The 24,279-nt window shown below is 32.8% G+C and overlaps 1 protein-coding gene across 3 annotated transcripts in view; it reads right to left on the bottom strand.

Moving 5' to 3' along the window:
- Window positions 1-910: 910 nt before the first annotated feature.
- LOC146997753 (transcription factor IIIB 50 kDa subunit-like) overlaps window positions 911-24,279 on the bottom strand; it is a 47,786-nt gene continuing 24,417 nt past the window's right edge. For 2 of the 3 annotated variants that reach the window (XM_085815807.1, XM_085815808.1), the window contains 2 exons: window positions 9,304-9,364; window positions 911-9,190 (listed from right to left, as the gene is read on the bottom strand). In XM_085815807.1, the coding sequence (XP_085671933.1) occupies window positions 3,080-5,035 (1,956 nt within the window). In that variant the 5' untranslated portion in view covers window positions 5,036-9,190; window positions 9,304-9,364 and the 3' untranslated portion in view covers window positions 911-3,079. Of the gene's footprint in view, window positions 9,191-9,303; window positions 9,365-16,616; window positions 22,753-24,279 lie in introns of those variants that run through there. The other variant, XM_085815809.1, reaches the window with a different exon arrangement.

The raw sequence follows: 24,279 nt of genomic DNA, 5'->3' as shown, positions 1-24,279 counted from the left end.
TTTGACACTTTGTGATATAAATCCTCTCTTTAGTCCGTTGAAGTTTTTGAATCTGCGACTTCAAAAGACAACCACACCTGTTCCATTTTACATGCAGTAAAACTACTTCTGCACAGCAGGGGATAAAATTCATCTAGTAATATCTATCACCATTTATATTGTTGGCTCAGAAAAGCTTTCATAGTTACCATAGAAAACATGCAAATTAATTATTATAGCTCAAAAGCTAGCATGTTGAGTAACAAAAGGTTTGACTATTTTATAAGACAGAAATGACTATAATTCGCAAAGAGGTGCGCATTAAATGCAATAATTTAGTAACTCAGTAGCTATAACAATGCACACTTAGTTACATATTCTATTTCAATACAGCAGAATATCTTAGAAGACGGCGGGTTTGAATGCAAATTGAGAAATAAAACCAATTAATTACAAAGGGGGCAAAATCAATGTCAAAAATCTTACGGAAACTGCTAAAAACATCAAATATTTTCCTGGTAGGCAAATCGATTGTTACTGCACATGATAATAAAGATATTCTTAAGTGTTTTGGTTACAAAATAAAATGGGTTTTTTATTCACTATAAATTTCATATTTCATAATTTAAAGAGACAAACTATTCAGTGCTTGTCTGTGCTAAAAGTCTGCAGTATTACTTCATAAAAAAAGCATATACTCATATATTAATAACATGTTTCCCAGAAGATACAAGAAGTTAGAAAATTCTTCAGACACAGATAACCGTTGCATCAGATAATGATATCTTTTCTACAAATCTTTCAGCTTTTAACGTGTGAATTTCAAGGCTATGCCACTTGTTTGACTTGCAACAACAAATAATAGTTAATTTCATCACGTACTTGAATTTTAAAGCAAACCAATTTCTAAACAGTACTTCCTCTAGGTTTATAACTAGAGGAAGTACTGTTTAGAAATTGGTTAGACTTTAGATATTGACTTTGATTAGAAACTGGTTAGAAATTTACAAATTAACTTTGATGTAGGATCACTTTCTCATTTACTCAAGCATATGCACCAATTATTTTATACAGAAGTTAATAAATTATCTACTTGGCTTATATATATATATATATATATATATCATATACATAACCGTGGAACGGTATACAACAGAATAGCGAAGAAATAGGACTAGAAATTTAAGAGTTTCTGTAGAAGACATATACAGAAATTTCTCCTAATCGACCCATAAAGGAATAACGAAGAAATTGGCAATAAATACCAAGTAACAGTTACAGATTTCAATTTAGGACGGGATACATTTGACATGTTCGATGATAACGGCAGCAGTAGTACTACTGAATTTTTAAAAATGTCATACAGTTATTCGGAAAGAGGACGACACCAAAAAATAAAAATCTAAAAGCTTTCAGATTTTACATTACGCCCAAAGGGGCGTTTTTTAACGTTTTATGTGTTACCTTTATTTATTAAATATCATTTTCTTTGCAGTTAAGACATAAAATTCATTTAAACAGCACTATCGCAACATAATTTTAAAATGAGCATGTTTTCCGAATTTCCGACAAATAGTCTCGCGTGCTAAAGGTAAAAATATTTTTTTTTTTTTTTTTTTTTCCGTACAGCGTTGGTATTGCTCGCTTTGAAATCGTTGAGTTTGTTCATAAAAAATTCGTAAACGTTTTACAAAATATGAAATAGATAATAAAACAAATTCAAAATTTGGACTTCCAAATGCCCATGCTCGGGGGGGGGAAGGTACGTTATTCAAAATTTTATGGCTCTAGTTCCCTTAGTTTTATACCGATGCGAGAAACATACACACATATATGCAGGTTCATTATTTAATTTCTTTAAATAAAATACAGGGCTCTAATGTTTAGTGGCAACAGCTTGAAAAGTGAACCGACATTCATAGCGAACCAACGCAAAATGCCAAAACGAAATTAATAGTCTTTCTGGACAAATTGCCCCTTTGGACTAACTATCATTCTGTGTCGTTATTGATGAAACTCTTGTAATATACGGAAAGACTGCTGAGATCAAGAATCTTCATTTCAATTTAAAGAAGAAAGTTTCCCGGATAATTGCCCATGGTGAACATACTTTATCTTTAACCAATATTTCAGCGTACGAGATTTAGAATTTCTGGTAAGTTCCAGTCTGACTACGAAATTGATTGCTCAAGTTATTTTTATTACTGAAATTCTGTACGTACAGTTCACAAACATAACATTGTGTTGTTTCTTTGTCAAAAAGACAGAAGGAGTTGGATTTCGTTTGATTAGTTGAGCACACAAAGCCCACCTGCATAAAAGAAGGGATGTCTTCGTGGAGAACTATCAAAAAGAAACTGGGTCATATTAATAATACACATACACTAATGTTACACATAAGGAAAATTAAGCATGCTGTCAGCTCGTATGAACGCATGACAAACGTGGTCGTGGTGGGTTTGGGTACATAAAGAGCTCTTAACATTGCATATATTTGAAATTAATCAATTTCTTGACTTATTTAATAATTTCGGACGAATGGTAATATATTTCACAGAGAAAACCTTTTTAATTAACAACGAATTTATTTATTTAGCATTCTAAACATTACAAAAAGAATAACATTCCATGCGTTATCACGCTCAAGTAATATATAAAACAACATCACTGTTGCCACAAAAAATCTACATTATAATGAACGTATTAAATTATTGTGTATTAACTGAGTTCGTGCACGTTCCTGAACATCCTCCCACCTTGCAATTTTAAGAAATTGCAACATATTCTCTACTCAGTTCATCAGTTTCTAGTTCTGATTCTTCAGAGAGAGGCCATTTATCCGACTCTTTTTTAAGCCAATCCGACCACTTCCACCATCTGCTCTGTAGCAACATTTTGGCATCGTACCCTCTAGAGGGAAGATCAGCTGGATTGCTTGACTTTGGTACATAATGCCAGTCTTCCGGATTTGTGCATCTCCTTATTTCAGCTACATGATTTGTCACCAAAACACTCCAGTGGGAGTCGTTTTTTGATCCATGTCAGAACTTCAGACGAGTCACTCCAAAGGTACACTTGGCACTTTGTCAATTTAAGAACGTCAGTGACCTTGACGATACAGCCGAGTAGCTATAAGTGCTCCAAGCAATCTAGGAATAGTTACTTCTTTGGCAGGCGCTACTCTTGATTTACATAATACCAATTGTATCAAAAGTTTTAGAAGAATTTCTATTAAATTCAGCCCCTGTTCGAGGCAAGCATTCAAGGAATTCCCATTTTCATCCTTCAATGATGCATCGAATACAGGTCGTACCTTCGTAGTCAGACTGGAATCCTTGATTACTGCTTGATGAGAAAAATAGTGACCAGTATCACTATTATTCGCAGCTATTTCAATTATACCTTCCTCGTGCCAGTCTTTAATAATACCATCATATTCTTCGAAAACTCCCATCTCCTGCAGTCTTCGTGTATTCGCGAAAAGTCTTTTTTCCGCTTTATCTTTATTATCTTCAAGAATTCGATGAATATCCTTCCAAGGCAAACAGATTTCATATCTATTGCTCTCGATTACTTTAATGTTCTCTAGGAAAATTTTGATCGTTTCAGTGTCTAAATTCTTCTTAGTCTTCACTTCCGCCGGATCTTTTATGCCAATTGTCTGTAAATTCCATAGTTCTGTGAGATCCAAATAACAAAGTCCGACGGTATCAAGCAAGGTATTATGACTTTGCACTGGGCCTTGTAGGGTCCAACCCAATTTTGTTTCAATGGCAATAAGGTTTTTGTCAATTGGAATGATATTATTCGTCATCAACAACCCGGAATAGTCGGCTCCTATTAACAATCCGATATCTGGTGTATCTCTACCAGATTCACTGATTTTGATTTTATGTTCTCGAAGTGAGGAACATATATGTTTGACTTTCACTCTAGGAATGTATCCACAAATTTTGTCTTTATCTAAAACCGATAATTCGTATTTGAATTTATTTTCCGTTCCTTTTATTTCGATATCAAAAATACTATGGACCTGAGATTCAATTTCAACTCCACCAAACAAATTGTGGCTCAAAGTCTCTTCATCTAATGGGACTAAATCTAGTCTCTTTATTATGTCTTTCCGTAAGTAAGATCTTTGTGACCCACAGTCAAAAAGCCTTCTCACAAGTTCCTTTTTTCCATTATGGACAATCTTCACCATAATAGTTTGGAAAAGAGTTGTTTGCAGTTTTTGGTTAGACAATAAAGTCTCACTCGTTTCGTTAGCTGCTTTAGGTGCTTCCTTTTTTGAATTTCTAGAACCTTTTAGTTCTTTGCACATCACCGTTACATGACGTTTGTTGCAAAATAGGCATTTCACAGAACTTTTACACTTTTCAGCAGCATGCCCAATTTTTAGGCAGTTAAAACAAGCTTTTTTCTTTCTTAGTAAATTTTTCTTATCTTCCAATGAGCGGCTGTGCAGCTGAAAGCACTCATAAGAATTATGTCTTTCCTTGTCACACCAAACATAAAAATTAAGCTGTTTCTTCTTTGAATCTCCTGCATAAATGCAAGTTGCTGTGGCTGGAATCGAGTCAAATTTGTCTAGAGCAGGAAAACTTGTACGGGCCAACTGAAGACGTTCTTCATTTTCAACTTCAATTCGGAGAAAATGCAATAAATTTTCCAAATTTTCAGTGTGTACAACACTTTCCCTACGCTGACAAGATCGCTCCCATGCCCTCAGAATTTCTTCAGGTAGTGAAGACTCTACAAGGGGATACAGCATAGCTGCATAAATCTCACTTTTTACCCCTAACGTCTCCAAAGCTCTGAGTTGCGTCTCTAACTTATCACATAAGTTGGATAGAATCATATTTCCTTTTTTGCTAGCTTGAGCCATAACCAACTTTAATAATTCGCGAACATAGATTTCTACGAGTAATTCGTCGCGTGCAAATCGAGATTTTAGCTGCTTAATAGCTTCTTTATAATTCGCGCCTGAGGGAGGATAACTATCTATGAGCTCTCTCGCTGGGGATCCAAGGTAAAAGCGCAGAATAGGCTGCATCAACAAAATTCAGTAGGTGGAGCTGTGTGACGTATATAAATGGGTGGGACTAAGCTTGTGACGTCACAATGTAGTTTCGCATTTACACTACGCATACATTCTATTTTCTCTTAAAAATAACAATAATAAATTGTTTATTATTGTAAAGTAATATCAAATTCTTTACTTTTAATTTACATTTATAACATTTAAGCTTAGGCATTACTGATAATAAGTATAATAATTTGTTTATATTTAAAATTACCATGGTACAGTAAGCGAATCCTACCAGTTATTAAAACGATAAACGACGTCGCAGTCTCTAATACTTGTAGAGCTTCAATATTTTCAAAGATTTTTACTAAAGCATTTATACAATTAAAAAAAAATTAATTTAAATTCATATTGTGGAACATTTCAATTTTATCATTTTTACAAATTACCTTCTTGCTTCGTAACGACATAATTCCTTACATACCAATAATTAGACAATTTTCATTATTTTCTAAAAATTTTAAACTTTACATTAATCAAAAAAGAAGAATATTTTTTATTGCATATAAACATCATTACACAGCTTTCATATCAGTTTCTAAAATTCCTAAATCACGCCATATTCTGTGTAGGCATACTAGAATTCTACGCTTTAATAAATTAAAAAATCTAATTTCGCAGAATGAAAGAAAATAATATAATAAAATAAATACTACAAACTTGGAACACTAAGCAATGTTTCATATACGCACACACACACATATTATCAATGAACTCATATTATCAAGTGCAATTACGATACCAAACACTACGTATTAAAATATGAGGTAAACGTTACTTCAAGGGTTAAAGTTTACAGTTTTGCTACTGTTGAGTAGATCGTCGGGCTATCGACATATATCGTAAGTAGGAAAGCGTTATAAACATATCAAATCCAAAAAATTTAAATGAAAAATGATGTCTTAAATATAATTCACAATTAAAACAATACAAATTAAAAATACACAAACGATATGTTAAACAGTGCACATAAATAGTTACATTACAGCTTGACATCACACAAAACGTCGTTTTTCTTTTACACAAAGATCCGTATTCGCTCGAAAAACATCAAAGATCTCCACAAACTCGGTGTCCATGTGCTCATCCATCTATTTTCACTTAAAAAAAAATCAGAGAATTGCTCAATTTCGGCATTGCGCACCACATTGACTTCGACCATGTGCACATCGATCTATTTTCACTTAAAAAAACATCCCAGAATTGTACAAACTCGGCATCGCGCACAACCTCGGCATTGCGCACCACATTGGCTTTGCCCATGTGCACAGCGATCTGTTTTCACTTAAAAAACATCCCAGAGTTGCACAAACTCGGCATCGCGCACGACCTCGGCATTGCGCACCACATTGGCTTTGCCCATGTGCACATCGATCTGTTTTCACTTAAAAAACATCCCAGAGTAAAAAAACATCCCCCGCACCACTCAAAACCGTCTATACGGTTTTTTCGCTGTACTGGTTTCATATCTATTCCACTAATTGGGCACTTATACGATATTACAAACTTTTCTCCATACACCACTCAATAAGGTTCTTTTTACCTCTTCGCTCCAACTGTTAAAAAAAATCCAGATTCAGATACTCATCCATTCTGCACTAAGCACCAATTTTGACACACTCATCAATAATCAAAACATTCTTTAAGCAAAAGAATTCTCTTCTGTATTTTCAGAAGTTACGGTTATAATTTTTAACTCATGCATTCAATAATTTCAATGGTTTGGTAATGATTGTTTTCAATCGTTTGGTATCTTAACAATACATTTATGAGAGATAATTCGTTGCGTTAAATGCTAACACTACCACACACCACACAAAAGTAGATTTATAATTAAAAAAATCTCGCGCAGAACATTATAAACCTATCATTTCAACTCAGTTAAAACTTCATTTAAGTTTTCTTTAAATACGAAGCTATAGCATACTTATAACTTGTTTTTAAGGAGAGGCGTAACCAATATTACGTCATAAAAAGGCGTGTCCAAGCGTAAGAGAAGTAAACATAGCATCGACTGATGCAGCCTATTCTGCGATTTAGCCAGGATCCAACGACCGTTGCCTGCAATAGGTACTGAAATTTATCATCGTCATCTCTATTTACATCTTCGTCGATGTTCTTAAACTGTCCCCAAAATCCTAACCAATTTCGGGTCTCCCCATTGAATTTTTGAAGCTCCAACTTTGGTAATTTAAAGTTCCTTTTCGTGGAATTTTCTAAAATTCCAGGTGTAATTCATCATTTTGTTTTCTACTTTTGTTTTTAAATTGATATATTTATTACGATATGTTTCATTCGTGTCAAAATCAGCTAAATATTCACTTTCGTTTTGACCTTCCAATAAAAGTTCGGCAATTTGTGACTGAACTTCATCTAATCTGTTGAATTTTCCTTCCAACTGTAAGCTCAATACTTGGAGTTGATTAACTTCCACGTTAGGCTTTAGAATTTCAGCATCTAAAGCATTGGCAGTATTCGTAAACGATTGCCTTAGTGGCTTACGCTTTTTTAATAAAATTTCCATGATTTTAAATTCAATATGTCCAATATATTCAAATAATAAAGGATATAATCAAATAAATCATAAACCCACTTGATAAAATCCGATTCGAAATCGATGTTTCGTTTCCAAACCGTTGTTTCGTTTTCTTCAAATAGCCATTCCGTCCTGTCAAAGGACGCCAGTTGTTTGAAATTAATCAATTTCTTGACTTATTTAATAACTTCGGACGAATGGTAATATATTTCACAGAGAAAACCTTTTTAATTAACAACGAACTTATTTATTTAGCATTCTAAACATTACAAAAAGAATAACATTTCATGCGTTATCACGCACAAAGTAATATATAAAACAACATCACTGTTGCCACAAAAAATCTACATTATAATGAACGTATTAAATTATTGTGTATTAACTGAGTTCGTGCACGTTCCTGAACAGCATAGGTAAATGTGAGGGAACTTCACAGAAATATGTTAAAAAGGTGTACATGCAATACCTGTAGCAATCTTCATTTTCTCAAGGTATGCAATAGTACTTTTCGAAGTATGACTTGTTGCTTTGTCTTCATGAACTTCATTTAGGTAAGCAAACAGAATTTCTTCCGTAAAGAGCAGACGCAAAACTTTCTCTTGATAGTATGTTGAGTTGATTTTAACATTTTTTCCACTCTTATCATTTTTAACTTCCCATTGTAAAAGATTCTGGAACAATCATAAACTCCTAACTGAAATATTATATTAACAGAGTTAGGTCTGTAAAATCTTTCTCTTCGTTTTCGATAATAAATCGACCTTCTTTTGTTGCACTCATTTAGGTAAGTCCACCAGCGGTAAAGTTGCAGAACATTAGTAGTTCGTTTCAGTATTCAAAACTCGGCGAACGGGCGTTTTTATGTTTTTTCTCCTTGTGTAATGCGCTCTCGAATATGCGTAAATGGCCACGAAATGAAATTATATGTAAACGAAAGTACGTAGAGGCGCAACAGTTGTTTAAACTGTAAACAAAAAAAGAGCATTTGATCCGACAACAGTGTATACGAGCAGGTTTCCCTTAGAAAGTCCTAGACGAAGGCATCCTTCCCTTGGGCAGAGAGCCCTCAAGTACTTTGCCGTAATCAAATCGTATGTAATTTTGGGGGGATATTCGTTTGGAAGCTTCTTTCGATGTAGAATTAACGACTGACCGGCTTCTCCCTTTCCACTTAATAATGCTGCTTATTTTGCACTTAGAAATTTTAATACCATACACTTTACAACGTTTTTGATTTACGGAATTGGAATATTTCTCTTCGAAATGCGTAAAAACATATTGTGCAAAATAAGCATCATTATTAATAAGAAAGCGGAAACCATCAGTTTTTACTTCTACATTGAAGGAAGACTAAAACGAATAACCTAGATAAAGTAAGGTTAAGGCACCAGTAGTTGACCAGCTAAGGGAAATTTCTCATTCACTTGTCAACAGTATTAGCTGTGGAGACATTACTTTTTTCGTAGTTCACGGAATTCTTCAACTGCCTACCTAGCTAGTGATGACCTTTTTTAGCGAAAAAAGTTGTAATATAAAATTATTATAAATAATTTAGAAAAAAAGTTTCTTCTCCGGTAGTTGACCACCTAAAAATAAAGAGTAAACCACATAACTCACGGGTCATTTTGTTCAATAATACATGCACTTAATAAATATTTGATTGCTGAATTGAATAATACAAATAAATAACTGTACTTACACAAAAACCGAAGTCAATCCCTAACCGAAAATGGTAATCAGGCGGCAAGCATTAGCAGGATCTGGAAGAGCACAAGTTTCACTGTCAGCCATTACTTAACTGATAGGTATATCAACTGGGAGTTGATAAAATGTGATACTATATCATGTAACATTAAATATTTTACACTTATAACAGTTGGACATTTTTGAAAGAAGATAAGTGACATTTACGTTTTACTAACAGTTAGCTTTATGTTAATTTTTTTATGTCTCATTTTGTCACACACTTGGTCAGTCTAGAGGTTTAGTAAATAGCAGGTATATTTTATGTCAAACGGCATAGGTTAAAATTAGAAGTAAGAGCATAATCAGCATGATTCATAACAAAAGACTGAATGTTGTCACCGCTGCTGCTTGTCTAGAGGGACCTGCTGATTAGAACAAACCTGAAAGACCTGATGTAGGCACGGTTGGCAAGTGTCAAAAGTTAGTCAGGCTCTGTTTGATGCAGTTAGTGTCATAGCTTCGTGTAGAGTTCCAGGGCTTGTAACCCAGATAATATACTTTAAGGTTCTAATTAGCCATTAAAGCACCAGAGGTGATAAGTTGTTTTGTATTATTTTAAGTCTCACTAAATGCAAAGAATAAGTTTTACTTGAAATTTTACATTTTTGTGTTTTATCTTGTGACCACAGTGAGTATTAATGAAATGAAATAACTCGCTTTAATATGTAAAGATAATTTTTAAGGGTACGCAGTTAGTTTTAAATAACTAAATTAGGTAGTTAGATAACCTTAGTCATTATGGATTTACATGGCCTCTATTAAATTTTATTTTTTAACAATATTTGTTAAAAAAGCCCTATTAAAATCAAAAACTAATAAAATTTCACAGTTTAAAATACATGTAATTTATGACATTAATTCTTAAACGATATTAGGATAATTACACATTAAAAGCTACAAAACATTTATGTTTCGTAACAAAAACACTCACCAAAATATTTACCCATCGTTTTAATTTGAAGCCTTCCCAAAAAATTTGGCTAGTTTATATCGATTTCCTTCTCTTCAAGCATCTTTTCTGATAATTAGAGATTTGTCTCAATATGCAAACCAGTGCTCTCGCTAGTTTTTGTGCGCTTTATCTCCTAACTTGCCAACCTCTCCACAATGTACTGTAACAGCTTTAAATAATATTAAAATCTTGTAGATTAAATAATTTAAATAGATGAACATTAAGGTATTTGTGAATGGCAATATTTGAAACTAGACTCGAGTGCCTCGTGCGACTCTCGCACGAAGAATGTAATTTATTTTTAAATGATAGAATATGTTTTCTCTTCTTGTTTGTATGTCGCCATTTCTGAGTGTTAAATAAAAGTTATTGTTGTGTTCCATCATTGGAGTTGCTTCATATCACCAAAGAAGCATCACAGTCATAATTATTTTGGAGGCACCAACCGAGATCGAATAATCGTGCGTATTTTTATTTTATTAGTTCATCACTGAACATAATATTAGTGATACCAGATTATTACTTCCTGTTCATAAAGAATTGCTTTATTTTATTAGTTCATCACTGAACATAATATTAGTGATACCAGATTATTACTTCCTGTTCATATAGAATTGCTTTATTTTATTAGTTCATCACTGAACGCAATATTAGTGATACCAGATTATTATTTCCTGTTAATAATAAATTGTCTTATTTTATTACCGTATTTGATATTATATTTAACATTCATTTTAGTAGTCCACACGGTAGATATATATATATATTGCTCTATGTTATTATTATTCTTATTTTAATCACAATGTGGTAGAGAGAATGAACTTCATATAATTTAAATATTTCTTTTTTGAGCTATTTTGAGAAAATATAAGGAACACAGTGTTCGTTAATTTTAAACATAGAAACAATGTCTTACTTAGGAAGAGCTCGTAAGGAAGATTTGCAAAATCTCGCAGCTGAACTGGGAGTTCATGTGACTGCAGATTTGAAAATAGTTGATTTAAAACAGAAAATTGTTGAAAGTAAAGATTATGATGAAGTCTTCGTCAAAGGAGTCTTAGACACAATAATAGAAGAACGGAAAGAGAAGGAGGAAAGAGAAGAACGTAGGAGACAGGAAGAAGCAGAAGGGCGGAGAAGGAACGAACAGTATGAATTAGAGAGATTAAGACTTGAAGCAGAGACAAAGTCTCAAAATACCGGACAGATCCGGCCGAAAACGGAGCTGCGTCACCTTATGCAGAAATTCGATGACAAGAAAAGAGATATCAGTCTATATCTGCTATTGTTTGAAAGGCAAGCAGAATGGGCTAAAATTGATAAAGAAGAATTTGTATCTCATTTACTAGGACTACTTCCTTACGAAGTAACCCAGTTAATAGCTAGAGAACCCTCCGATAAAGCTATACTATGAGCACGTGAAGAATTTATTGTTAAGACGGTTTAAACTAAGCCCGGAAAAGTTTAGGCAGAAATTTATGAAACATCAAAAGAGTACCGAATCTACATGGGTGGATTTCAATTATGAAATAGAAAATTATTGCAAAGAATGGGTGACTGGTCTAGGAGTTAAGACTTTTGATCAGTTGCTAGATTTGATGGTGCTTGACCAACTTAAACGTCGAGTTCCTCCTGAAATTCGAGATCATTTTCTTGATGAATGGGTGGAGATGATTTCATCTAAAAAATTAGCTCAAAAACTTGATGCCTATGAAAACGTTTGCGGAAACTTTCAAAAAAAGCCTGTAGTGGATCGGCAGAAAGAAAGATACAATGCACTAACTCAAGGTAAATTGAGTTCAGATAATAAAAATAAAACTGAAAAAAAAAATTGTCATCAGGATTTAATTCGCAAAGCTGGTTTCATAGACCTAGAAGTCCACGTCCAGATGATAAATATGAAAAACGAAAAACGCCACAATGCTATCAGTGTGGGTCCTATCAACATTTAAGACCCCAATGTCCAAAACTTAAGAATAGTACTGAATCTCCTGCTAATTTTAACAGAATTAGTGCAAAACCAGAGGATAAATTTCTATTACCTTATACTAGTATGGGTTACGTAAATGGTCATAAAATTCCTATATTAAGGGATTCAGGTGCTAGTATTGATATAGTTTGTCGCAAATACATCACGCCGGAAATGCTGACAGGTGAAAATGTGTGGGTGCAACAGCCATTTGAATCCAACCTGTTTACCATTGGCTGAGATCGAACTAAATTGCGATCTTGGGTGAGTAATAACTAAGGCTGCCATTATTAGAAATGAATTCGAGAAAGGGAGGTATTTATTAGGCAATCGAACTTTTGCACTGTTGAATAAACAAGGAAAGGAACCTGATAGTTGTCCTCACCAGGTTAATGCTGTCTCTACTAGAGCTCAGAAGAAAAGAGAAATAGCCGAAGAGAAGATCTTGGAACCGATGAAGGAAGAAAATAAAGCATCCAGAGATGTTTTTGAAGAAGAAGATAATTTACCGGAGCTAAATTCGGAAGATGAAACTCTCATGAAACTGGTAAACATTGACTCAGAAGAAATTGCACAACTTCAGCTTGCTGATAAGGAACTGTCTAAAATCATCCAAGAAGTTAAAGAAGGTACATGCAAAAATGAGAACTATAGTCTGACAGGAAAAGAACTTTTAGTTAAAAAAACGACGGATAAAATGGGCTTTGAAAGACAGCTTGTCGTTATACCTGAAAAACTCAAGCCGTCAATTATAAAGATGTGCCACGAAGGAACTTCTGGTCATTTGGGTGTCAAAAAGACCAAAGACAGACTTGCTAGATATTTTTACTGGACGAGGTGTTACAAAGAAACTGAAGATTTTGTAAGAACCTGTGACGCTTGTCAGCGCGCTGGAAAAGGAAATGACAAAAAGAAGGCTCCAATGACATTAGTACCAGTAATTTCCGAAATATTCACTAAAATAAATGTCGATGCCGTTGGTCCGCTACCTATTTCAAAGACTGGAAAAAAATATATTATTACAGCTCTGTGTATGTCGTCCAAATATCCAGATGCTGTAGCGGTGACAGACATTTCTTCGCCATCTGTGATTGATGCTTTCTTACAGATTTTCAGTCGTATGGGTTTCCCAAAAGTGATCCAAACAGATCAGGGGACCTCTTTCGTCAGTGCTTTGACAGAGGAATTTTTGGAGCGTTTCGGCATTAAACATGTAAGAAGCTCTGTGTATCATCCGCAGAGTACTCCCGTTGAGCGATTCCATAGAACACTAAAAAGGGTGTTAAGAGTCGTATGTATAGGAGCGACTTCGGATTGGGAGAATTATCTACCATCAGTTCTTTTTGCTCTCAGAACAGTCACACACGAAAGCACTGGTTTTACACCAGCAGAATTAGTTCATGGCAAAAACCTACGAACGCCAGTCACTTTACTTTATGAGCAGTGGCTAGAACCGATTGAAGAAAGTAATAATGTTGTCAGTTACGTTTTCGAACTTATTAATCGAATGAAGAAATGCCAAGAACTTGCCGTGGAAAACATGAAAGAAGCTCATGGTACATCGAAACATGGTACGATCGAAACGCAGTGAAAAGAGAATTTGCTAGAGGAGATTTAGTTCTTGTTTTATCAACGAATCGTCAAAATAAACTAGAAGTACAGTGGAAAGGACCTGGAAAAATAGAGCAGAAAATTTCAGAAACCAATTATATTGTAAGTTTCGAGGAACAAAATGAGCCAAATCAAGTATATCACATTAACATGCTTAAACCATATTACAAAAGACCAGAAATGATTAATATGATAACTGAAGTGGAAGGAGACTTAGAAATGGACATTCCTCGTTTACCTTCCAATTCAAGTATATTAAATTTCTCGGACATCATAGAGGAGAATGAACTCGAGAAAAGGTTGAAATCCGAGCAAATAGAAGATTTACGAAAGATTTTATGGAAATATTCTGGTTGTTTTTCAAATAATCCTGGACTAACAAACTTAGTTTGTCACGATATTGAGCTATTAAATAACGAACCAATACAAATAAAGCCATACAGACTGTCACCCCGACAGACTGAAATTCTCAAAAAGGAAATACAGAAAATGTTCGATCTTAAAATTATAGAGCCGGGAGAATCGGACTATACATCTCCCATGATTTTGATAGAATCTTCATCAAAGGATCCTCGGCCTTGTATTGATTATCGCAAACTCAATGCTGTTACTAAAACTGAATACTATCCTTTGCCTAATATTGAAGAACGTATCGAAACTGTAGCAAAAGCAAAATATATTACCCTATTACATTTATCTAAAGGCTACTGGCAAATTCCGTTAACAGAAAGAGCCCAAAGATATGCAACATTTGTAACTAGTTTTGGAAGTTTCAGGCCTCTACGTTTACCCTTTGGATTAAAAAATGCCTCATATTTTTTTAGCAAAGTTATGACTAAAGTCCTGGCTGGATGCGAAGGTTTCGCTTTCATACCTGGATGACATTGCCATTTACTCAGAAAACTGGGAAGAGCACCTTAAAAACTTAACTTCTGTTCTAGAAAGAATACAGAAAGCAAATTTACGACTAAAACCATCAAAATGTAAATTTGCACAAGATCATGTGAGATACCTAGGCTATGTTGTGGGACAAGGACAACGAACCCCGGATGAAGTAAAGATCCTGGCTGTAAAAGAGTATCCTACACCTAAAACCCAAACAGAAGTACGTGCTTTCTTAGGACTGGCAGTATCGCCAGTACATACCGAGATTTTCAGAAATTGCTTCACCCCTCACGGACGCTTTGAAGGGGGTAACAAAAAAAGGAAATATACAATAGTCTGAAATATGTGACAAAGCTTTTAAAAATTTAAAAGAGTTGCTATGCAAGAAACCAATTCTGTATGCTCCCGATTTTGATAAAAGGTTTATTATACAAACCGATGCCTCAGACAATGACATGGGTATAGTACTATGCCAATTAGATGATGAACAACGTGAACATCCTATCTTGTATATAAGCAAAAAATTTACTAAGTTTGAAAAGAATTATTGTACTGCTGAAAAGGAGTGCGCTGCTATCATCTACGCTATCAAGAAACTGCATTTTTATCTGGATGGTCAGCAAGAATTCTTGATTCAAACTGATCATAATCCTTTGGTCTGGCTACAATCCAACGCCAAATGTAACTCTAGATTGATGCTCTGGGCACTCTCATTACAACCTTATAATTTTAAGGTCATTCATCGCAAAGGATCTTTGCACAAGAACGTAGATGTTCTGAGTAGAATTAAGTAATGTAACTCTTAGTGTATGTAACCACGTTTAGAATTAATTTTATTATTTAATATATGCTCAACTAATGTATTTGAACGTTCTCCATTTCTTTCTTTTTATATGTGGTGTAAAAGTATTGTTTAAAACTTAAAATTTTTTGGCCTGAAATTTAGAAATTTATAAGAGAAATAACCTTTTCTCTTTAAGCAATCGAGCAAGCCGAGCTTATAAACTTTCGAAATTTACAGAACTTTTCCCTTCGGTAAAAGTCTCTCCGTTGGGGGAGAGGTTGTAACAGCTTTAAATAATATTAAAATCTTGTAGATTAAATAATTTAAATAGATGAACATTAAGGTATTTGTGAATGGCAATATTTGAAACCAGACTCGAGTGCCTCGTGCGACTCTCGCACGAAGAATGTAATTTATTTTTAAATGATAGAATATGTTTTCTCTTCTTGTTTGTATGTCGCCATTTCTGAGTGTTAAATAAAAGTTATTGCTGTGTTCCATCATTGGAGTTGCTTCATATCACCAAAGAAGCATCACAGTACCTATGAGGGTTTACTTGATCTGGTAAAGTTAAATAGTTCAAAACCCCCAACAGACGTGAAACAAATTACCGCTATGGCTGAAAATAACTACAATATCAGACAAAGATTTAAATAAGCCTCTTATTTAAAAAGAATTTAGAACATAAGGAACAAAGGGAAGATAAACATGTTAAGAAAAAGATTCTAGTATCAGAAGTGAAACATTCAAATATAATGTTTTATTGTTCTTCCAGACGTACTCCAAAAAGTAAGAAATTCATCAAAAACTTTCTGTAAAATACATCCATTATGTGTTGATATCATGGAGACATTTTTCATTTTGTCACATATTTCTTGAATCTTTTAGAATCATGCGTCTAATAATCTTGCCTTCAAATCCTACTAAACTTTCCAAGCTGCAATGTCTAAAATACTAAAGAAAAATTATCCCTACCAATTCTGTAACAGCAAAAAGACAGAAATATTTGGGGGGGGGGGGGGAGAGGGAAAAAGTGTAAAATTAATTTTATAGAGAAAACTGATGCATATTCTAAGAATTTTTAATATATTCTGAGACAATTACATTGGAAAAGCACTTACTATGAAAAAAATTAAAAAGAAGACATTTTTAGTTAATTACATAGCTAATTTTGCTTTTGCTAAGAGCTGTTCCATAAATTGTGCTTTATAGCATCATACCTTGTTTATTTTCAGATTCAAAATATTGTATAATAAGTTGCCAAAATGAAACTTTATAATATAACAGCGAAAAATAGAAATGTTTCATTTTAAATAAAATTTCAATATATTACCATTCTTTTAAAGAAATTTATCAATGTTAGGATGTTTAAAAAAAAAAAATCGTCAAAAAGTTTTCAGATCTCGGAATTAAAATTTCTCTATAGAAACTGATCTTAAAATCGCCAAAATGTTGATAAGTCGCCAAATTTAGAACCGTTTAATAAAAGAATTCACATCCCCAAAAGTGAAAAGTTATTTTTAAGAGCTCTTTATTAGAAAAAATGAATTTGGAAATGCTTATTTTTCACTTCTTGCTTAGAAACTCAAGTATCCCATCATGTATATTAGAAATAGAGACAAACCCATTCAAAAGATAACCATATATGTCAGTGAATCGCTAAAAATATTCCTCCAAAATGCTAATTCACACTCAAAATGGCAGTCGTAAAAACAGACAGAAATTTCAGATGATTAAAATTAAGGACCATCTGCTGATTTTGGCCAAAATTAAGGACTTTTAAGGCCTAAAAATCGATTCCAAAAAATCTAAGGACTTTTAAAGACTCTTAAGGACTGTACGAACCCTGTATATATCTATAGCCTGCTGTTAAAAAAGTGCTTACTTGCACAAAACAAAAAATAATGCAAAGAAAAAACATGCTCAAACTATTACATATTCCTCTCTATGCTGCATAGATAAGATCTCATATCATAAAGTATGAGATCATTCAGTATCATAAACACAGCTTACATACACACTTTTTAAAAGCATTTTCAAGCTCTCTTTCGCAAACATTTTATAATAACTAGATTTAAATTTCTTTTCACCATCAATCTTAGATGATGTCTTCTAACAGCAACTTCCCTTGAAGCTAAAGCATCATCATAAAAAAATAATAAAAAAAAAAAAAAATAAAAAAAAAAGGATTTCCTGAGCTGAAGATTTTGATAGCCATTTGCTATGTACCCACTTTTCACATGGGCATGATCAGTTTTAAAAGAACAGATAAACATTTACTCATTCCCTCTCCCATTTTCAAAGTATAAAAAACAAATTAAACATTCCGTGTCAAATAAAAATTTAACTGGCATAACTAGGATGTGATTCAAGATCTTTCATGAATTTAAAAGGTATTTTGTAACCAAACGCTGGAAAGGGAAATGTAAAATTCACAGTTTTGATAAATTTTTAGTTTCTGCTGCACTATGCAAAATTTAGCAAATGCTATAAAAATTAGTTAATAAATCAAATTGGGCAAAACTGGTTTGCTAACATTAACATTCAAAACTGTTTTACTACAATTTTCATTTATTGTTTATTCTATCTGAACTTAGTCACTTTCCCATTTACTTTATTAGGCATGCCATTTAAGCTGAAAAATAACGTACAAATACTATTCCAATCAAAACACATGTATTTTACATATGATATTTTTATGGCTATTTTTTTAACATTTTCAATACATCATCTCCATAACTAATTTTACAAATATTAACATGTCTTTCCATTATATACTGTTAATAAGTTATAAATTTGCATACACTAATTTAAGCAAGCTGTTATACATAAAAAATGCACATTAAAGTAAAATAAAACCGATTTGTTATAGTTAACAAAACTAATAAGTCAATATAAATGTGTAAAAAATTACTAGCAGTTTAAATTATTATCAATATAAATGTGTCAGACTTTAAAAAAAAAATTGTTATGCATGTAATTATATTTTGGATACAATAAAACAGAAAAGAAGTGAAACATAGCATTAGAATGAAAAATAATCCCAGTATTTCATTGTGATGCTTCAAATTAAACTATTAACAGTAAAAATATAGATAAATTCATTGTGTGAATTATCTTTCGTAAAATGTTATATTCATTTCACTCAATGATGCCATGTAAATGACAAAACAATAGAGAAAACACTTTGTTTCAGGCTTTGACAAGTATAAATTAACTTTTTCCAACATCAGAAGCTCACATATCAAGATTACAAAGATTATAATCATTAATTTTCCCAGTTTAAGCTTTGAGGCACATAACAAAATATGTAATAATTTATTTCATGCTCTGCAAGTAAAAATTAACTTGTTTATCATTTCTTAAACATGATTCAATTCATTTATAGTATTCGTTTATGAATATCTCAGAATTCTGCACATGAAAATTAAGTACTTTAAAAAACAATTAATGGAAAAACTAAGGACCCATGAGCAAATAGGAACTGAATAAATTCAATTAAAAATATTATCTATGCCTGAACTTCACTTTTGTAATGCCATCCAAAAATTAAATAAATCCGTAAATAAGATGCATTATTATTGAACTTAATTAATATAATTATTAATAAGTTTTAGAATGCAATATACTTAATGAAATTTATCAAATAGCATTAAATATTTTACACTTATAATAATTGGGAGTATTTGAAATAATATAAGTGACATTTTATTTATGTTTTACAAACAGTTAGCTTTATGTTTTTTTTTAAAGATTTTTTATCTAATTAATGAAATGCAATAACTCGCTTTAATATGTAAAGATAATTTTTAAGGGTACGCAGTTAGTTATAAATAACTAAATTAGGTAGTTAGATAAACTTAGTCATTATGGATTTACATGGCCTCTATTAAATTTTATTTTTTAACAATATTTGTTAAAAAAGCCCTATTAAAATCAAAAACTAATAAAATTTCACATTTTAAAATACATGTAATTTATGACATTAATTCTTAAGCGATATTAGGATAATTACACATTAAAAGCAACAAAACATTTATGTTTTCCAATAACAATACTCAACAAAATATTTATGCGTCTTTTTAATATGAAACCTGCCCAGACATTCTGGCTAAGTTATATCAATTTCCTTCTCTTTAAGCATCTTTTCTAACAATTAGAAATTAGTCTCAAGACGCAAACCAATGTTCTCACTAGTTTCTGCGTGCTTTATCTCCCAACTTGTCAACCTTTCCACAATGTACCTTATGAGGATTTACTTGATCTGGTAAAAGTAAAATAGTCCCAAACCATCGACAGACATGAAGCAAATTATCGATATGTTTGAAAGTAACTACAAATTCAGAAAAAGGTTTAAATATGCCTCTTATTTAACCCTCCGAGCGTTACAAGTTTAGCCCTGAAATTTCAAAGTTTCTCAAAATGTCATTAATAAGTGGTATTTTCTTGATTTTAATTAAAAAATGACTCTCTGATTTTGTACCTTGATTCCTTTTCTTCCAATATACATCCAAACCGAAATCAGATACATTAAAAACTAGCAGAAATTTTCATGTACAGTCAAAAGTCGTTAATTCGGACACCCATAATCCGGACCTCAAAGCTAAAAACTTTCTGTGCATGTGCCAACACGGCGCATGCGCAGAAAGTTTTTAGGCACATGCGCACAGTCGTTTTACGCGTGCGCGTAAGACCTTGATGACTGCGCATATGCGTGTGCGCAAGTGCAGAATACATCTTTGCCTGCGCGTTTAATGTATAACGGACGGTGTAAGCTAAAATTATCTAATTATCTATTGCAGTTAATGTTAATGATTGTGTTGCTCCTTAATCTTCAAATTGGATCTCGCTTATTATTTTTTGCAGACTGTAAGAGCAATTTTACAAAAGTAAACTTGAACTTTCGATTATGTCAAATAGAATTTCCGATGCTGGAACTTCCAAAGGATCTACAAAACGAAAGTATGTTTCGATGTCCATCAAACAAAAAGTGGAATTGCTGCAGAAAATGGATAAAGACATGAAGAATGTGACAGAGGTTAGTGAAAACGAAAAAATTTCTATTGACAAGTTAGTCGGTGTTCTCGGCACAGCAATTAACGGGACTTGAACAGCGGACCTTTGTAACTGAACAAGAAATTATGTCTGTTTATAGAATTAAAGAGAAAGTATTATCACATAAAACGAAGCAACTTAAACAACTTACATTAAAAGAAATGTTTAATAATGTAAACAAATAAATATTAAGCTTTTTTTTTTTTTTTTTTTTTGTAAATTTTGATACTCTTTAGATCATAATTGTTCTTTATTTCATAAATTATGGTTTCATATTTTTAATTTTAGAATTTCTGCATGCCATCTTACGAGATTTAAACTGATGATCTATAATCCGGAATCGCCGAAGTCCCGACGAGTCCGGATTAATGACTTTTGACTGTATAATGAATATAGAAGGCAGCCTTCTATGCGGAATTTTCCGGCCGTAGCTAAGGGCTAAGGATGTAACTAAGGAGAGGGTTAAAAAGAACTTAAGGCATGTTGTTAAAACATAAAGCATGTTATAAGGCATGCTCTTATACTAACGCTTCGACATTGAAACAGTAAAAACAGAAAGAATTCACGTCTAACAAGATCTAATTATTTTCTAAAAACTGAACTGTAAACCGAAATACTCAACGCCTTAGTGCATATAAAACTTCTACTTACAATAAACAACTACCACATGCGAATAAAGTGCGATTTAAAGAGACGTCATAAATCACGCCATTCGGAAACATTTAGTTCCCCGTTTGTTTATATAATCAAAAACACGTGTATGTGAGTCATGCTTCTCTCATTTCGAGTAGAAAGTCTAATGTACATGTATCTGAAACCATATGGACATACAGTGCCATTTTGTGGCAGAAATTATAGTTTGAAAAACGTTCCAAGGTGCTGGCACAAATACGTGACAGTAGGTAGAGAAGGCAGCAATGCTCTGGCACGCCTGCGAGCCGGCCGGTAGATAAGTGTGTTCGTTGCTGGCACGTATACGTGACAGTCGGCGCGAAGGGGCTAAGTTTTCATTTAAGCTTCAATGCAAACAACAAAACAAATCAAATATAATAAACAAAATTTATTCCAAGCTCTGCAGGGAAGAAATTAATTTAACTTGTTCATCACTTCTTAAATAAGATTCAATTTCTGTGTCTGATATTTCAACATCAGAAGCTCGCATATCAAGATCACATTGAGTATTATCACCAATTTCTCGTTCAGGCCTTATCCTTTGCACCCTAAAAGACTTATACTCCTTACAGTTTATTTCTTCTTCCAAATATTCATTTGTGAGAAGATCATTGCGTAAAGTTTCAGAGTTTTCTAATATAAAATCTAAATGAAGAGTCACATTTTTTTCATTCACATAATTCTCACTATACGAAGGTATGTTTTTTGCAAGTTTCAAAAGAGCAGCTTTGAGTTCAGAAGTTCGTTTGGTTGCTTGACTGTTAGACAAGGAATACATGGAACAAAATTTTGTCAAAGGAAAAGTCTTTCTGCTGGGATGCATGGATTTCCAGCACAAGAATGCAGCAGCAATAATGACACCTTTTGGTGACCTTCCAGTAAGTATCCAACATGAAAAAGCAAGCTTAAGTAATCTAGTTGTTTTGTCAATAAGTATATCTCTCTCTTCTTCAGGTATGCCTATTAATAGTACAGGAATCATATCTTTAACATGTTTAGGTATTTCAATATTCACATCGACTTCAGATGAAGTATGTTTACTTTCAATGTTTTCATTCCCAGCAAAAGATTTTACAAATTTTAATATATGATAAAATTTTTTCTTACTGCACTTAAGTTTGCCACATAAGTCTTGAACAGAGAAAAAGAGGCCATGCTTCCTCTGAATTTGCATTAAGCAGCAGCCAGCAAGCACACCAACATCTTCCTTACACTTACATTTCCTTCTTGAATATGCTGTATTATAAAGTTCACGGATTTCATTATCCACATCTGGTGTGATACTGTATTCTCGAACTAAATATTTCAATATATCTAATCCATAGACCAGATTTTCTGGTTTTTTTTTATACTTTGATGATTTCAGATGATAACGGCTTGTTGAGTATTGATTGAAAACTTTGGGAAATTTATTACTTTCAGGATTAAATTTGTTTCCATCAGTAACTATGCCACAAGCTTTGCAAACAAGTTCCTAAAATAAAAGAAAAACAAGCATAAATATTCAAAACAAAAGAGGGGAAGTATTTTCATAGAACAAATATAAAATATCATTTTTAGCAATTTAGCAATAATAAAACAAAATTTAATACATTATAAAAAATCTAAATTTCAATAATATTAGGGCTTTTCTATGTCAGCATATTTTTCTAACCAAAACAGGATTATTTCCCCCCTCATAACTACTCATTTAGAAACAGCATGAAATCTGTCTTGAATTAAGGGAAAAAAGAAAATATAAAGATATAATGTTACAAAGATATTTATATGTACTTCTAAAATCTTGTCCCTGCTAAAAAACACACGTTCATTCTATACATACAAAATTTAAATTTCTAAGTTAGATTAATTAATAATTAATTAATAATATTTGAGCTTCCAAAAAGAAATCTTTTAACCTCAAACAGAAAATTTATACATCTAATAACAAAGGAATCCCTTATGTGAATCTATTATGCTTATTAATATTTTAGGCACCAACTGATTAAAACTAAAAAAAAAAAAAAAAAAAAAAAAAAGCTACATACTGAGAAATCAACCATAATAAATTAAAAAAAAAGTAACATATAAAGCATGCAGTTATGTTCACTGTGTTTAATTTTATATAATGAAGATACTAATAATACGGTACTGTTCTGTTATCGAGAACAGAATCAGGAATGTATGCGCATTTGTATGTATGTATGTGCATATATGTGTGTATATGCATACATGCACATATATATATGCAAACATGAACAGATACATTCATACATGCATGCATACATACATTTCTGGATCTAGTCCTGATAACAGAACAGTACCAATAACAAAGCTTCTGGAGATTAATGTAAAACTGATTTCTACAATATGGAAAAATCACAGTACCCTTTTGATTTTAAGAAACCATACTGACGATTCTATTAGTAGGTATACCAGAAAGTTCAGTCTGGTATTATTTCAAGTTTCAACATGCCTGCAGATACTCATTTGGAACATATATGGCTGTCTCTTTAGTCTCTTTTCATCACAGCACTTATAAACATCTGCTCTTCTAAACTAGCTGTAACAAACATGTCTTATGCCATTATTAAGTGAAATGTGATCATGTAAACATAGCAACCGAAAAAGTTCATTAATGACACTGTATTTTGTAAAAATTCCAACAAGGAAGAAATGCTGCAGATGCATGTTGAAATTTAGTGACAGCTTTTGGTACAGATGCAGTTTGGGACAGCGTTCACAAGATGGTTTAAAAAATCTGAAGCAGATGATTTTGACCTTAATGATAAGCCATACTCTGGGCAGCCATCTTTGTTAGATGATGATTTTGACAAGGCCATGATTGAACAAAATCTTTTCTAACATTACCAGAAGTTGTGAGAAAGCTTAATTCAGCTCAACAAATCATTTTGGGCCAAATTTGGAAATTAGGATTATCTATAAATATTCCAGATGGGTGTCTCATAAGTTAGGTGAGAAAAATTTGCAAAATTTGCATGATCAAGTTGTCATCTGCACA

This window comes from Stegodyphus dumicola, chromosome 4 (genome assembly GCF_044657685.1).
Source record: "Stegodyphus dumicola isolate Sdum_Otavi_A_Nest chromosome 4, ASM4465768v1".
Lineage (NCBI taxonomy): Eukaryota > Metazoa > Arthropoda > Arachnida > Araneae > Eresidae > Stegodyphus > Stegodyphus dumicola.
This window is presented reverse-complemented; position numbering and strand designations above follow the sequence as displayed.